The sequence below is a fragment of the Phaseolus vulgaris genome, chromosome 9 (assembly GCF_051622355.1).
Source record: "Phaseolus vulgaris cultivar YP4 chromosome 9, ASM5162235v1, whole genome shotgun sequence".
NCBI classification, from domain to species: domain Eukaryota; kingdom Viridiplantae; phylum Streptophyta; class Magnoliopsida; order Fabales; family Fabaceae; genus Phaseolus; species Phaseolus vulgaris.
Genome location: NC_143506.1, coordinates 17,673,735 through 17,690,402, shown reverse-complemented (window position 1 = coordinate 17,690,402; position 16,668 = coordinate 17,673,735). Strand labels below are relative to the sequence as shown.

Below are 16,668 nucleotides of genomic sequence, written 5' to 3'. Positions count from 1 at the left end.
ATTAAAAAAATTACATTTTTTTACAAAAAAGAAAAAAGTTTCATGGACCATAATATTAATTATCTCTTTTACATATATATATATATTAGAATATGCACGTTTCAACCGTCAAAAACTGTTTTTTTTTTATAGTTTTTTTGGATGATTATACAGTAGATGTTTGAAAGTTGAATATGTGTAAATGACTCAGAAAACATTTTGGTAATAATTGGAAATGAAGCATGTGGTTTTCGAGATTTTTTGAAAAAAGTCAGACACAGACACCACTCTGCAATGTTGCTTTGCTTTGCTTTGTCTGTTTATTTGAGTTCAAATTTAAAAAGAAAAAACAAAACAAAAGAAAAAGATTCTCCACCATATAACTTGTTCCTCATTCACTCCGTTTCTATGTACTTAATGCACAAATCAGCTTAACTCACAAGCATACGCAACAGGTGTCCCTAGGATACCTTCTGTGCTCACTGTAATTATTGTCTCACTGTATGTTTTATTGCTTTCAAACTAACTCCAGACCTTGACTCATTCTTCACTGTAAACTTTTGCTGCTTCATTTTTTCGTTTGTTGGTGATTTTGGATTGATGGGGGGTGGAATGTTTGGAAGGTGTGATTTTTTTGTTGTTGTTGGGTTGGTGGTGTTAGTGGGGTCAGTGAGTGGGATTGGTGTGAACTGGGGGACACAGTCGACACACCCTTTGTCTCCTTCGAAGGTGGTGAAGATGCTGAAGGACAATGGCATTCAGAAGGTGAAGCTTTTTGATGCTGACCCTGGTATCTTGGATGCTCTCAAGAAGTCTGGGATACAGGTCATGGTGGGGATTCCCAATGACATGCTTTATACGCTTGCTAACAGTGTCGAAGCAGCTGAAAAATGGGTTTCCAAGAATGTTTCAAAACATGTCTCTTCTGGAGGAGTTGACATCAGGTACATTGCAAACCCCCTTTTTTTTATGTGTTGGGAGAATCTGTTGTTGCCAATCATTCCAATCTGTTGTTGTCACTGTTCTTGTTGCTTGGCTTGATTTTTTGGTGATGAAAATGGTTATGCATAAACAAGGAGTTTATGTAGAAGTACGAGTGGAAAACATTATTGTAGTGTAACAACTTGGAATTAAGGCGCAATTGAGAATGCAAGCAATGAGAATTTCTAATTTCTGACTGTCTTTTTGATTTTGTACGTAAGAGGGGCAAAGTAGGTAAGGGAACTCTAGACGACTTTGGTTGTTGAAGTCTGAACAAATGCACTGGTTACAGTTTGTTATTTCTACAATATTTTACAAGGACAATCCTGCGACTTCTAACTTTGCTTGTATTCTCTTGGCACTTCTGCTTGTTGTTCTGGTGCTTCTGATGTTGCATGATACACTGATGTAAACATTAGTTCATCTCTTCTTTGTAGTGTTCTTGGTTACGTTTTTGCACTAAAAAAAGTGCAATGTTCATCTATCATCCTGGAATAGAAATAGAAAAAAAATATATAGAGATATAAAATGTAAAATGCAGCATATTGTATACTCCACCTCTGGTTATAATACTTAGCACTACCATGTCTCAGATGCTGTGAAAATCCATGTTTTTCTTGTGTTTGACAGATTTTAATTATATGTTGCAACATTGATATTTCTCTTGTACATTAAAGGACTGTGGTATCTCATATCTGTTACAATGCTTTTGAGAATGGTGGTGTGTAAAACATTGCAACCAGACCGAAGAGAGTTCTAGTGAATGAGAAATAAGTATCTTTCTTATATGACTTTGTTGTGGAATATGTAATGCATTTGTTTCAGGGGCTCAGCTTGTGCTTTTTCATGGTCTATTGAACTTGCCTTCCTTGTACTTATTTTGTTTGGAAAATTTTTCAATGTTTAATCTTCCACATGTTTTACTGCCTAATATATTCATCTTAGTTCTCATATATGCAGATTTGGGAAAGCTCCACTCGTTGTTAATGTACTTGGAATGAAAATATGCCCCTTGTTTGAGAATTTTTTACTAGCCCAATCTCCTTAATTTTATATTCATGTATGTATGAAAATGATTCTAGATTTTTATCCCAGAAAACAATGTGCACCCTCAGCTGGCCAAGTGGTCTATATTCCTACCATAAGTTGAAATGCCAATTAATAATCATATCCTTGTTGTTCTTCTATGAAATTAATGTTGCCCAACATCAAAAGTAATGCTTTTCTTTCATGCTATGCTTTAGATTTGGAAGGTTATGCTTAGCTACATCTATCAAGGTTATCATGGTAACATGTGATCTCTGTTGCAGTAATATTCCTTTGTATTGGAATTTGTGAGTGGATATACTCATGATTTCTATTTCTTTCTATTCATTCATGACCCTTTTCCAAATAGGCGAATAAACAAGATTTCCCAATTAGGGAAAAAAAGCTTTTCATTCTTCTAAAGATTAAGCTTATCATTATGTGTTCTTTCATTCCACTGATTGCAAAAACCAAACTACCATATGTTGCGATTATCTGTGTATACTTTTCCTTACACATCATATCTTGTGGCTTTTGCTAGGTATGTTGCAGTGGGGAATGAACCATTCTTGTCAACATACAATGGCACCTACGAAACCACAACTCTTCCAGCACTTCAAAACATTCAGGCAGCTCTCACAAAGTCCGGTTTGAGCAACCGTGTGAAGGTCACAGTCCCCTTAAATGCTGATGTATACCAAAGCTCCTCAGAAAAGCCATCAGACGGCATATTCAGACCAGACATCAACAGTGTGATGCTACAGATTGTGAAGTTCTTGAATGATAATGGCGCACCCTTCACAGTGAACATCTACCCTTTCATCAGCCTCTACGCTGACCCCAATTTCCCTGTTGACTATGCCTTCTTTAACGGCTACCAGCCTGCTATAAATGACAATGGAAGAACCTATGACAATGTGTTTGATGCTAACCATGATACCTTAGTGTGGGCACTGCAAAAGAATGGCTTTGGAAACTTGCCTATAATTGTGGGGGAAATTGGATGGCCTACAGATGGAGACAGAAATGCAAACCTTCAGTATGCACAACATTTCAACCAAGGTTTCATGTCACGTTACATGTCTGGAAAAGGGACCCCGATGAGGCCTAGTCCTATAGATGCTTATTTGTTTAGTCTCATAGATGAAGATGCCAAAAGCATTCAGCCAGGGAACTTTGAGCGTCATTGGGGGATGTTTTACTTGGATGGAAAACCAAAATACCAACTTAATCTTGGGTCAGCACGAGGTAATGGGTTAGTAGGTGCTGATGGGGTTGATCAATTGGCTAAAAAATGGTGTGTTTTGAAACCCTCAGCAAATCTTAATGATGACCAAGTGGCACCTAGTGTGGCCTATGCTTGTCAAAATGCTGATTGCACTAGTCTTGGGTTTGGAACTTCATGTGGGAATTTAGATGTGCATGGTAACATCTCTTATGCTTTTAATAGTTACTATCAGGTAAATGACCAGATGGACAGTGCCTGCAAATTCCCTGGCCTTTCTATGATCACTGACAAGGATCCTTCTGTGGGAGATTGCAAGTTCAGAATCATGATTCAGACAGATTCTGCAGGGCTACATGGAAAAGTTGGATCTCTAACAACAGTGTTGTGCTCTTTTCTTCTTTTGCTGTGCTGTAATCTTTTGTTTTGATTTGCTTGTCTTATGACTTGTATTTGAATGGATGGAGGTAACTGTGTAGCAAGTGTAAGAAAAAAAATGACTTAGATTATTTTTTAGTGCACTGATGCTGTCTGACTTAGTCATCCCTTCCCTTTTTTAAACTTGATGAACAGTGGAATTCTTCACTCTTGAAATGAAAAATGGGATAAGAAGCCTTGTTTCTATTGTGAATTTAATTACAATGAAATGATAATATAATTAAAAAGTTTTGTATTCTTTTTAATTTAAATTGTTGTGTATAATAAACTTGTTATCTTTTTCTTTTAAATAAGGAATGTTGGTTAATTAGTTGACCATGATTTTTTTTATTGGTATATTACATCACTTTTGCATAATTGTTTATTTCTCATGTAAGAATAATAATTTAGTTTTAATTTAACCACTTCAATTATTTTCCGTCACGGGTTCTGAAAAAAAATTAGACAATCCTCAGTCAAAATTTATTACAAAGTGGTGAAAAGGAAAACTTACAATTTGGGTCTTCTTTTAATTTTAATATAGGTCTTGTCATTTAAAAAAAAATGCATATATTTAAAAAAAACTGTAATTTTAATATAATTCTCAATTTTGTGTATTTTTTTTATTCAGTCGAGTCTTGAATGTAGTATAATTCATGTACATAAAAATATAAAAATATGTGAAATGACAATTTTATCCTTCTTTTCTTGACATTATTCTTTTCATTCTTTTATTCATACATTTTTAATTTTAAAGTTTGGAATGTATTTTCTATATTTTAAATTTTAAAATTTGGAATATAATTCTGTATTTTAAATTTTAGAATTCAAAATATTTATGAATTATATAATTTGAAAATAAATATAAAAAAAAAACAAATCTTATCTCTTCTTATGTTTAAAGATAACTTTGGAATTGAAAAATTTATGGAAGTGAAGATTGACACATATATGTATTCCACTGTTTTTTATTATAATAAAAAAAGTCTGTAACTTTTTGTGTGTGTATATATTTTTTATTTTATTCTTTTTACTTTTACAGACAATCAATCTTTGCAAAAATTTACTCACAAGGAATTGTAATTATCTTAATAATGAAAAATTTCAAGTGTTTTTATTATATAATTATAATATTTTAAAAACTTAATAATTTTTTTATATTTTTTTTATATACACAACTTTTTATAGCTTCAATATAAATTTTAATAATTATTACCATACTTAATTTTTTAATTATATATTTTTTTCATTATCATAAAAAGAAGAATGGATATGTGCGTCTTTTCTCTAATAATAATTATAGCTGTCTCACTAGTGAGTTTAGTTGTTTTAATTAAAATATTTATTTTTCATAAAAGAAGTACTTATTTTAAAATAGGGGTTTTTTAATGAGTAAACTATTTTTCTTCTTATTTTTACGAAAGTATTCACTTGACAAATATTTAATATGTGTGTTTGACCCAGTCTATTAACATTTTTTTCCCTAAAAAATTATTCTTATTGTGATACTTTCAAAGTACCAAATATTTCTGCATGAATCTTGCCTACTTTTCTTTTCTAATTTCTATCATTTGAAAACAAAATCTAATTTCTTATTAGATATTACCTTTTCAATATTTTTTTTGTAAATATATTTTTAGTGGGCGTAAAAATAGATGGCCGAAAAAAAGGATCTTAAATAAATAAACTACACCGAAGTTGTGTAAAAACACAACACAAATATTTTTGACTCAAAGAATAATGTAGCTAAAAAAAGGCAATTGTTTTTTACACCTGAAATGATTTGATTTAGTATTTCAGAAATTTTGAATTTGGATTTCTAGAATATGTTTTTCTAAAATGTTATTTTATTTTATTCCAGAAATATGAGAATTTGGTTTTCCAAATTCTATTTCAAAATTTTATTTTCAAAACACAAAATCTATTCTAAATTTTTCTTTTTAGAATATATTTTTTAATTTTTAATTTTCAAATTCAGAATAAAAAATAATTTTTAAATTTCAATAGTTGATTAATTCAAAATGTAGAAATAAACTCTCTTTAATCAAGTCTAAATTATAAATTTAAATTTATTTATAATAAAAAAATGATATATAATTTGGGAGGTTGTTTTCCTCTAAACCTGCATAAAACTTTCGATTTATGTAATATAAAATATATTTTGTTAAAAAATTACTTTTAGATTTAATATTATGATTTATGTAATTCAAAATATATTTTCATGTAATCTAAAATATACCTTTATCTTTGGAGATTGATTACACAATCCACAAACTCCTTCAAGTATTTAACTTATTATTCACAGAGGTATTTATGGAATTATAAAAGTTATAGGGGTGCTGCAAGAACATATGGAGGGGCAGGAAGAAGCAGCCCATGAATGGTTTTCTTGTTGGATCTGGGCCATGAAGGAAATGGGCTTAGTAGTGTGGGTAGGTTTTATAGAAGCGGGTCGGATATCTCCGGAAGCTTCTGATCCATCATCGCGTAGGTGTTGGTGTTGGTTTGTGCGGTGCCCTCTCCCACTGTCTTTCTTTCTTTCTTTCATTCATTTGTCTTCTCTTTTTTTCTTTCTTCTTCATTTATTCTTCTCTCTCGCTCTCACCTCTGCAACTGTAACAAACCGGATACGCTCATAACCCTACCCTGTAATATACACACTATTCAAATTAAACACATAATACAAAAAGAAGACGAATCAAATCACATATATCATCATCATCATACATAATAATATCATATTCTCTCAGTGTCAGCTGATGGAGGATCAAGCGAATCAAGCGCCACCGCCGCACGATGAAGACGACGATTCTAAGAAGGAAGAAGACGAATTGATTACGAAGGTTAACAAACTCATGGAGAAGATCACTTCTGCACCTGATAACCCTAAGGCCACCGTTCTCCACGCCCTTGCCTCTATTCTCGAAACACAAGAGTCACGGTATGTTTGTTATTTTTTTATTCAATGCTTTTTTTTTCTTCACATGTACAAGCGCACACGCGAACTCTCCCTTATTTGATTCCTTCTGGAATCATTTCTCAGGTGTTGATATGTGTTTGTATGATTTTCAATTTTGTATCATTTACATTCTCAGTGCTGGTTTAGATTCCTAATTATGTAACTATCACATCTTTGTTATTTTTCTATCTTTCTATTTCCTTCTAGTTTGTATGGGTAATTTTTTCTTTTTACAATGTAGATACATGGACGAGAATGGTCATTCTTCCTCTAGTACTGCCCGTGCTGCGCATGTCATTGGTCGTCTTGGCGGTTTAATTCGGGTAAATTCTCATTCAGTCGTGACTATTGCTGTTAATTTGGGTGTATAGCTTTTCTTAAGTTGATGTATTGTGTTAAATTTCTGTGAATGTATTTTTGCTCTTCTGTCCTTCCAGGAAAATGATGAGTTTTTTGAGTTGATATCTTCAAAGTTTCTGTCAGAAACAAGATACTCAACTTCTATTCGAGCTGCTGCTGGAAGACTTCTCCTGTGCTGTTCCCTAACATGGATTGTAAGATTGTCTTTTCATTTATTTAGGTTTGTCATTGTTAATTCTATTAACGATGCCCATGTGTTGCTGAATTGATCTGATGGATTGTAAATGAACAGTATCCTCATGTTTTTGAAGAACCGGTCATGGAAAACATAAAAAATTGGGTGATGGATGATAACACTGGGATGTCTTCTGAAGAGCAGAATCTGAAGCAAAGTTCAGGGAAAAGGGAGGCATCGGATTCTGAAATGTTGAAAACCTATTCTACCGGACTCCTTGCTGTTTGTTTGGTTGGGTATGCTGCTATGCTCTGCTCATTCTATAGGTTTTTTTAAAGTTTTATTGCTTTGATGTTTGGCTTAATTTTGGACTTCTGCTTCCAGTTGATGCCTTAATTGTTCAATCTTGCTTGTCTCTAGTTTAATTGTCATTTTTCTAATATTGTAATTGGCGCTGGATTGATATCAGTGGAGGTCAAATTGTGGAAGATGTCTTGACATCAGGCTTGTCAGCTAAACTTATGCGATACCTTCGTTTACGTGTTCTGGGAGAGACAAGTAGCAACCAGAAAGATGTTACTCATATAACAGAGAGTAGGCATGCATCTGCGAATACTTCAGGGAGAGGTAGAGATGATGGTCGTGGTAGATTTCGCCAGATCCTTGAACCAAATCATTTGGATGATACTAGGATTATTGATGAGAGATCTTTAGATGATGTAATTCTTGAAAGGGGTCCAGATAGAAGCATTAGTGGACAAACACTTCAAGAAGGATCTTGGATGGAAGGTAAACCACCTGATGGGCTTGGTGAAGGTGTTGATGTCCAGGAGGTAGATTCTGATGGGGAGGATAGATGGCGCTATAGAGATACACGTGATGGAAGGACAAAATACAGTGAACATGATGACAATGTTAGAGATGACTCTTCAAGGCGACGATCAAACCGTGGATGGGGAAGATCTAAAGGGAAAGGAAGGGTTAATGAAGGGACTGTAGAAAGTGATTCCATTTTATCATCTCCTGGTTCTGGTAGTCGGTTGGTACATGGTCGGAGAGATAGAAGTGTACTGAGGAATGCTGATGTTAGGAGGGTGTCTGATTCTAAGAAGACCCCTGGCAGGACCTCTTTGGAGGCTTCTGGTTTTGAAAGAGAGGATCATGATGACTGTTTCCATGAATGCCGAATTGGAAATAAAGATATAACCGATCTTGTCCGGAAAGCAGTTCAAGCTGCTGAAGCCGAAGCTAGATCAGCCAATGCACCTGAAGAAGCTGTCAAAGCAGCTGGTGATGCTGCTGCTGACCTGGTTAAAACTGTCGCTTCAGAGGTATGCTCTGGCTCATCAATTTTTTCTTCCCAAAACCATAAGTTGTACTTTGTGCTTTTTTATATGTCTGTGTATGTGATTGTGCATCAATACTTTATAGTTTAATCTCAATGCTAAAATAGTTTATCCTGCATTTATATTCAGGAATATAAGTCCTCTAACGATGAAGAAGCAGCTATTTTGGCTGCTTCTAAAGCTGCATCAACTGTTATTGATGCTGCAACTGCAGTTGAAATTTCAAGGTATGTCAATATATTTTAGGAGTACCTTTTAAGATCTGATTACATAGATGAACACATACCAAGAGTAGGGTTTTTTAATAATCATCTTTGTTTGGTGGCAGGAGTTCCATTGGCAACAATACTGTAACAGAGAATGAGAGTGGTAAAGAAACAGAAACTAATGAGGATGTGGAGGAGCACTTCATCCCAGATACTCAATCACTTTCACAGTTGAGGGAAAAATATTGCATTCAGTGTCTTGAGTTACTTGGAGAATATGTGGAAGTGCTTGGCCCTGTGTTGCATGAGAAGGGGGTTGACGTGTGTCTGGCACTTCTGCAGCAGAATTCTAAACATCGGGAGCCATCCAAGGTTGCTTTGCTGTTGCCTGATGTCATGAAGCTAATCTGTGCTTTGGCCGCACATAGAAAATTTGCTGCACTGTTTGTGGACCGAGGGGGAATGCAAAAGCTTCTTGCTGTCCCTAGAATGGCACAAACTTTCTTTGGTCTTTCTTCTTGTCTATTCACTATTGGTTCTCTTCAGGTATTCATGTTGTATTTGTAGTGATAATTGTGAATTGAGACGCCCAGTAATGTTTTTATGTTGTCTCTCTCTCTCTCTCTCACACACACACACACACAACACTGCCTCATTTTCTGACCCTAGATGGTTATTTCAGGGTATAATGGAAAGGGTTTGTGCTCTTCCATCGCAAGTTGTTTATCACGTTGTTGAATTAGCTCTCCAACTTCTTGACTCCAATCAAGACCAAGCCCGGAAGAATGCAGCATTATTTTTTGCTGCTTCGTTTGTCTTCAGAGCTGTTCTTGATGCCTTTGATTCCCTAGATGGATTACAAAAATTACTGGGCCTTCTAAATGATGCTGCTTCTGTAAGATCAGGAATAAATTCTGGAGCCTTGAGTTTATCTAACTCAGGATCACTTCGAAACGATCGATCGTCTGCAGAAGTGCTGACATCATCAGAGAAGCAGATAGCCTATCACACTTCTGTTGCTTTGAGGCAATATTTCAGGGCCCATCTCCTTGTGTTAGTGGATTCCATTCGTCCTAACAAGAGCAATCGTAGTGCTGCTAGAAATATTCCAAGTGTAAGAGCAGTGTACAAGCCCCTTGATATTAGTAATGAGGCAATGGATGGAGTATTCCTACAATTACAAAAAGATCGGAAGCTAGGTCCTGCATTTGTTAGAACACGTTGGCTAGCAGTTGAGAAGTTCTTGGCATATAATGGACATGTTACCATGCTGGAATTGTGTCAGGTACGATATGGTTATTGTACTCTTTTCCTGTATCTTGAACTTTATTTATTTATTATTTTCTTGGTATTTTATAGGCCCCACCTGTGGAGCGATATCTGCATGATTTGCTTCAGTATGCTTTGGGTGTTCTGCACATTGTTACATTGGTACCTAGCAGTCGTAAGATGATCGTAAATGTAACTTTAAGCAACAATCGTGTTGGTATTGCGGTAATTTTGGATGCTGCAAATATAGCTAGTAATCATGTGGACCCCGAGGTAAGTGTTTTCTAGTTGCAATTCTCCAAATTTCTGCAGGTCGTAAAAGTAAAAGAATTTGTTTTAGGATTTTGATTGACATACTGAGTATCCCAATATATTGTATCTTAACTTTTGTCTGTAAACACTTCTCCATTTCAGATAATTCAACCAGCATTAAATGTTTTAGTCAATCTTGTTTGCCCTCCACCTTCAATAAGCAATAAACCGGCAATGGTTGCACAAGGGCAGCAGTTGGCATCCTCCCAGACATCCAATGGTCCTCCCTCAGAGGCTAGAGATAGAAATGTTGAACGAAATGTTTCAGATCGAGCTGTTCACTCTACTAGCCAGATTGATCCTAGGGAAAGGAATGGGGACTCCAATGCTATAGATCGAGGCAGTGCTGCCAGCTTAAGTGCACAGCCTGTTAGTAGTACACCACAAACTCCTGTTGCTTCTGCCACATCTGGATTGGTTGGCGATCGAAGAATATCTTTGGGTGTTGGAGCAGGTTGTGCTGGCCTTGCTGCACAATTGGAACAAGGATATCGTCAGGCAAGAGAGACTGTCCGATCTAATAATGGTATAAAGGTTCTTCTGCATCTCCTCCAACCGCGCATATATTCACCTCCTGCTGCGCTGGACTGTCTTCGAGCTCTAGCATGTCGAGTCCTGCTTGGATTAGCCAGAGATGATACAATTGCACACATATTGACAAAGCTACAGGTGAACACCTATAACTGATTTTTATTAAACTCAGTCTTCACAAACTGTACTAGTCAGTATCAAGTGTGGAAGTTGAGATAAAACTGCTGCAACTTTTTTTCTTTTGTACCAGTTTAAATTGTCTTCTGATGGCTTGAGAAAAAAAATACATATTGTATTAATCAAATATCATGTTTTATTTGTTTGGGTGTTCTAGGTTGGGAAAAAGCTGTCAGAACTGATTCGGGATTCTGGTAGCCAAACACTTGGAACGGAGCAGGGTAGGTGGCAAGCTGAACTTTCCCAGGCTGCCATTGAACTTATTGGGGTGAGCAGCATTTCCACTCTTTGCTGATGCAGAAGTGTGTTGTTTTTTATCAGCATCTCTTCAATTTACTTGATTTTTTTATACATCTATCTAAAGAAGTAATTGTTGCCTTAAGATTGTCCTGACAAAAGTATCTGAAGAGAATATGAGATTAGAAATTTTCAGATGTTTATGATCTGAATTTATAAAATCAAAGTCATCCATGTGTGCTTCTTTGGCAAAATTTGTGTATTAGAATTAATTCAAGGAATCTTGGCCATATATATAGGATTTAGATACAAAATTGTGCATCTGCTTGCGTGTATGTGACCAATATTCTGTGAGTGTGTGATTTGATGCACGAGTGCGGGTGTTTTCTTTATTTGGTTGAGTGCTTGTCATGAAATCACGGGATAGCAAATATCGTTTCATTGTAATGGACCTAAGTTTTAAGTGTTTGACTTTTGGGTGGTGTTTGTAGTTTTTAATTTTGGGTTTTGACTTGTTTGTGTTTTTTAATTCTGGGATTTCAGTTTTGAAAATTTAAAACTTAAGCCACAAATCTGCTCTAGACTAAATTGTTTGGTGCAATAAAAGTTAGGCTTTTGGGTATTTGCTAGAGTATTACTGTATTAATGTATGAAGCCCTTGTGATGATTTAAACAAGATTTATGTTTTTGTTTGCCATTGGTTTTAGCTATTTAAAAGAAAAATCAAATCATTAATTTTTTTCCCACTTTTTGATTCATATTATAAATTCTTTTAGCTACAAGCTTGGTAATGTGCCTGTGATTCAAGACTACTTTAATATTTCTAATGGGAGCTGATTCTATTTCATGCATATCAATTGCAGAGGTCATTTACTCATTAAGTAGTGAAAAGTATTGAGCATATTTACATTAGGACTTTAACTATTAGCTGATTTTGTCACACCTTTACTCTATTTGAAGGATGGTTTATTATATAATAGTTGATTTCTGATAACAAAGTGAATTAGATCAACTTTGCTGTTCAATATGCCCTTTTGCAATGATCTTACTAAAAGATAAATATGTAAAATATGAGCTGTATGAAGGGCTGCTTTTGATACTTTTGTTCAAATTGTATTTGTAGATTGTGACTAATTCAGGCCGTGCAAGTACATTAGCTGCTACTGATGCTGCTACTCCTACTTTAAGGCGCATAGAAAGAGCAGCTATTGCTGCTGCTACTCCTATTACTTACCATTCAAGGTTTTTGTCCTCTCTCAAATTTTATCATTCTGGATTTTCAAATACGTGTGCTATCTCCTCTCTCTTTTGGTGACAACCCTTCTGATTGCAAATGGCTTCTTTGTGTTATGTTTTCTTGTTCAGGGAACTTTTGCTTCTAATTCATGAACACCTACAGGCATCTGGGTTAGCACAAACTGCTTCTATGTTGCTTAAAGAGGCGCAATTTACTCCTTTGCCATCAGTGATTCCTCCGTCTTCTCTTGCCCAACAGCCCACAACACAGGAAGCTTCTTCAACACAAATTCAGTGGCCCTCTGGTCGTACTCCTTCTGGATTTCTCTCTAACAAATTAAAGTTTAATTCAAAGGATGAGGATGCTGTCTTGAAAAGTGATTCTGTCTCTGCAAAGAAAAAATCACTAACTTTCTCATCATCTTTTCATTCAAGACTCCAACTTTTTGACTCTCAGCAATCATCTGTAAAGAAATTTTCAAATACTGCTAAAGAATCTTCAGAAATTAGTGTAGTAGAGACTGGATCTGAATATTCAATGAAACATAACATTGATATTGGATCTCAGTTTAAGACTCCAATAACTTTGCCAGCAAAACGGAAGTTATCTGATTTGAAGGACATACCAACGTTTTCTTCATCTGGAAAACGGTTAAATGTTGGGGATCAAGGACTCCGCTCTCCTATTTGTTCGAGTGCAATTCGTAAAAGCAGCCTGCAGCCTGATGCAGTTGGATTTTTCACTCCAACTTGTAACCTGAAAAATCAACACACCCGTTGTATGGGTGACTTGGTGGATGAGAATCAGTGCAGTACTTCACATCTAGGTCATATGACACCATCTTCCCAAGTATTAAACGACCTTCAGCCCAGCAACCCTGAGTGTGTAACATTAGATTCTTTAGTGATTCAGTATTTGAAGCATCAACATCGCCAATGTCCAGCTCCTATTACAACACTTCCTCCGCTGTCACTTCTGCACCCGCATGTCTGTCCTGAACCAAAGCATAGCCTTGATGCCCCTTCTAATGTGACAGCCAGGCTTGGTACTCGCGAGTTTAAATATATGTATGGGGGAGTACATGGGAATCGCAGGGATCGTCAACTTGTTTACAGCCGGTTTAGGCCTTGGCGCACTTGTCGGGATGATGCTGGTGCATTGTTAACATGCATTACATTTGTTGGGGACTCCTCACATATTGCAGTTGGAAGCCATAATGGGGAGCTCAAATTTTTTGAATCCAACAACAGCAATGTAGTTGAGAGCTACACAGGTCATCAGGCTCCTTTGACTCTTGTTCAGTCTTTTGTTTCTGGTGAGACCCAGCTATTACTTTCTTCAAGCTCCCAAGATGTTAGGTTGTGGGATGCAACTTCGATTTTAGGTGGTCCTAGCCATTCATTTGAAGGATGCAGGGCAGCCAGGTTTAGCAATTCTGGGAATGTTTTTGCAGCCCTGTCATCAGAATCTTCAAGGCGAGAGATCCTCTTGTATGATATTCAAACATGTCAGTTAGAGTCAAAGTTGTCAGATACATTTGCAACTTCTACAGGGCGAGGTCACGTTTATTCTTTAATCCATTTTAACCCTTCTGACTCAATGCTGCTTTGGAATGGTGTCTTGTGGGATCGTCGTGTCTCTGGGCCTGTTCATCGGTTTGATCAGTTTACAGATTATGGTGGTGGAGGCTTTCATCCTGCTGGCAATGAGGTATGTATAATCTTACATCCGTTTATACAATATAGTTTTGAACTTGGATCAAACAGAACACCGTATTATTCAATTATAAATCATGGGGAATAATAGATTTGGAAGAAAATTATCTATATGCAAAATGTGGATATTCTTCTTTCTTATAAGTCTGTGTGGAAGTGGATGAAGGGATGTGTAAAGGTTTGAATGTTTTCAACCTAATTGTGAAGAAAGGCTGTGATTTTTTTTAATACTATAGGATTATTGAATTTGACATCGAAGCAGCAATGACCTTTATCTTTTATGTTTGTAAATAAATGTTTTTGGACCAGGTTATTATAAACTCTGAAGTCTGGGATCTGCGCAAGTTCAGATTGCTACGCAGTGTGCCTTCATTGGATCAAACATCAATAACATTCAATGCGCGTGGTGATGTAATGTATGCTATCTTAAGGAGAAATCTTGAGGATGTAATGTCAGCAGTTCACACACGACGGGTCAAGCATCATCTTTTTTCAGCTTTCCGCACAGTGGATGCAGTTAATTATTCTGACATTGCAACTATCCCTGTGGATCGCTGTGTTCTTGATTTTGCAACTGAGCCTACAGATTCATTTGTTGGGCTGATTACTATGGATGATCAGGAGGAGATGTATGCTTCTGCCAGAATCTATGAAATTGGTCGTCGGAGGCCAACTGATGATGATTCTGATCCTGATGATGCTGAGAGTGAGGAGGAAGATGAGGATGATGATGATGATGATGATGATGGTGATGTTGATCCTACTTTAGGCCCTGGTCTTGGTGGGGATAGTGGCAGTGATGCTGATATGAGCAATGATGATGAGGATGACGATAGTGTGAGTGATCTTGATGAAGATGAAGATGGAGACTTTATTTTGGATGATGTAGACTTTGATGGTGGAACTGGCATATTGGAGATTGTGACAGAAGGTGACGAAGATGATGATGATAGTCAGGTACTTGAATCCTTAAGTAGTGATGATGAGGATTTTGTGGGCAATGGCTTTGGTTATTAATTTTTAATCGAGGATAAGCTGTAATTATTTTCTTTCTTCATTATATTCATTTTTGAGCGAAATGTCAATTATTTTGGCTCAAAATTTTGCTGTTATCTTTCACCTTTATGTCATGCGAATTTATTATGCCAGAAGGTTTAGAAGTGCAGTTGTATATAATAAATGTTAAAAAAACGCAGTTTTACGGAGAGCCACTTTGTGGTCCTCCCTCCTATGATCTAATAGAGGAAAAAAGAAGAGTCTACTCCTTAACTGTATTTATGAACCATCCTCAGTAGTGTTTTATTTTTCTCCGTTACCATGGATCACTGGGTTTCAGGCCACCAAAAAGAACAACTGCACCCTCAACCAGAGTTGGCATCACATCCAGCCACAAAACCTTTGGGCAAATTTTCCCTACACCTCCATTGGTGAGGTTCTTCCTGCACCTCTATGTAATTTTAAATTTAAAGTATCCTTTGAAATATAAATACCGGATTGTATAAACTGGGTTACCGTCGCATTGTACAATTCGGTTGGGGCTAAGAAAATTTAAGGTAATTTGTACTTGTGTTGTAGTTATTGGCACTGCATAGCGTCCATAAAAGAATTGCTTATATTCCCGAATACCTGCAGAAAAAATATGGATTTACACTGAATAAATCATTTATAAATTAGTGGTGTTGAATTTGTCGAAAAGTGTTTTTAAGACTATAGAAAAAGAATTGATAGCTAATTATGTCCTGGTAAAGAAAAGAGAATGCCACTTTTGTCATGCAGAAATGTCTCCTTTCCCGCCATCGCCAGCAACGACCCTATCCTTGCATTGCTCTGGACTTTCACTTGCACTCTTCAATTGCAGCTTAATTGTCTTATGGCTGTGATGGAGATTGCTGCTGTGGCAGAGTCCAATGCTGATGTTAGAAGGGCCGATTTTAAGCGAACTGCGCTGGCGGCAAAGGCGAACTGCTTCATCAGGAAGAGAGTAATCCAGCATTGGTGATTCCTGCCATTAAGGCAATTGGTTCCTTGGCCAGAAACTCAGGTTCCGCAACTTCTTAGTCCTTTGGTTGATCAACTTGGTAGCAGAGATGTTGATGTAGCCATTGAGACTGTCATTGAGTTGGGTTTTTTTGTTTGTTTTACCAAATTGAGCAATTTGTAAAACCTTTCTTTTAAAATGTAGATACCAGATTTTATAAATTGGAAGCTGATATTGGATCTGGGTTTGTCTACCGATTGTATAATTCGATTTATAAATTACATTCACAAATCAAATTGGTAGACAATCCTAAATCTAATGTTAATTTTTTTGTTTGTACAATGTGATATTTACATTTCAAAAGAAAGATATTTTGAAAACGAAAAAATTATGAAAGCTGAAAGAAAATTCTCCTCCATCACCTACCTTCACCACCACAAGTCGCCCAGAAAATCAAGAACAACTTAAAAAAAACAAAACCCTAAAATATAATGATACGGTACGTTTGAAATTTTAAAATTATATGTAGGCAAAAACG

General features: G+C 36.2%; 2 protein-coding genes across 2 annotated transcripts; both read left to right on the top strand.

The window, feature by feature from the left end:
• The first annotated feature begins 256 nt into the window (after positions 1 to 256).
• On the top strand, positions 257 to 3,847 carry LOC137823011 (glucan endo-1,3-beta-glucosidase 5). The gene is made up of 2 exons (XM_068628080.2): positions 257 to 923; positions 2,528 to 3,847. Exons 1-2 carry the CDS (start codon positions 580 to 582, stop codon positions 3,639 to 3,641), a joined length of 1,458 nt encoding a protein of 485 aa, XP_068484181.1. The 5' UTR covers positions 257 to 579; the 3' UTR covers positions 3,642 to 3,847.
• A 2,270-nt stretch (positions 3,848 to 6,117) lies between these two features.
• Positions 6,118 to 15,426, top strand: DCAF1 (DDB1-CUL4 associated factor 1). The gene is made up of 14 exons (XM_068628079.2): positions 6,118 to 6,569; positions 6,829 to 6,910; positions 7,025 to 7,141; positions 7,240 to 7,418; positions 7,592 to 8,453; positions 8,598 to 8,695; positions 8,797 to 9,220; positions 9,357 to 9,959; positions 10,034 to 10,216; positions 10,358 to 10,924; positions 11,121 to 11,231; positions 12,324 to 12,442; positions 12,566 to 14,147; positions 14,462 to 15,426. The coding sequence occupies exons 1-14, from the start codon at positions 6,388 to 6,390 to the stop codon at positions 15,167 to 15,169; spliced, it is 5,817 nt and encodes a 1,938-aa protein (XP_068484180.1). The 5' UTR covers positions 6,118 to 6,387; the 3' UTR covers positions 15,170 to 15,426.
• Positions 15,427 to 16,668: the final 1,242 nt, after the last annotated feature.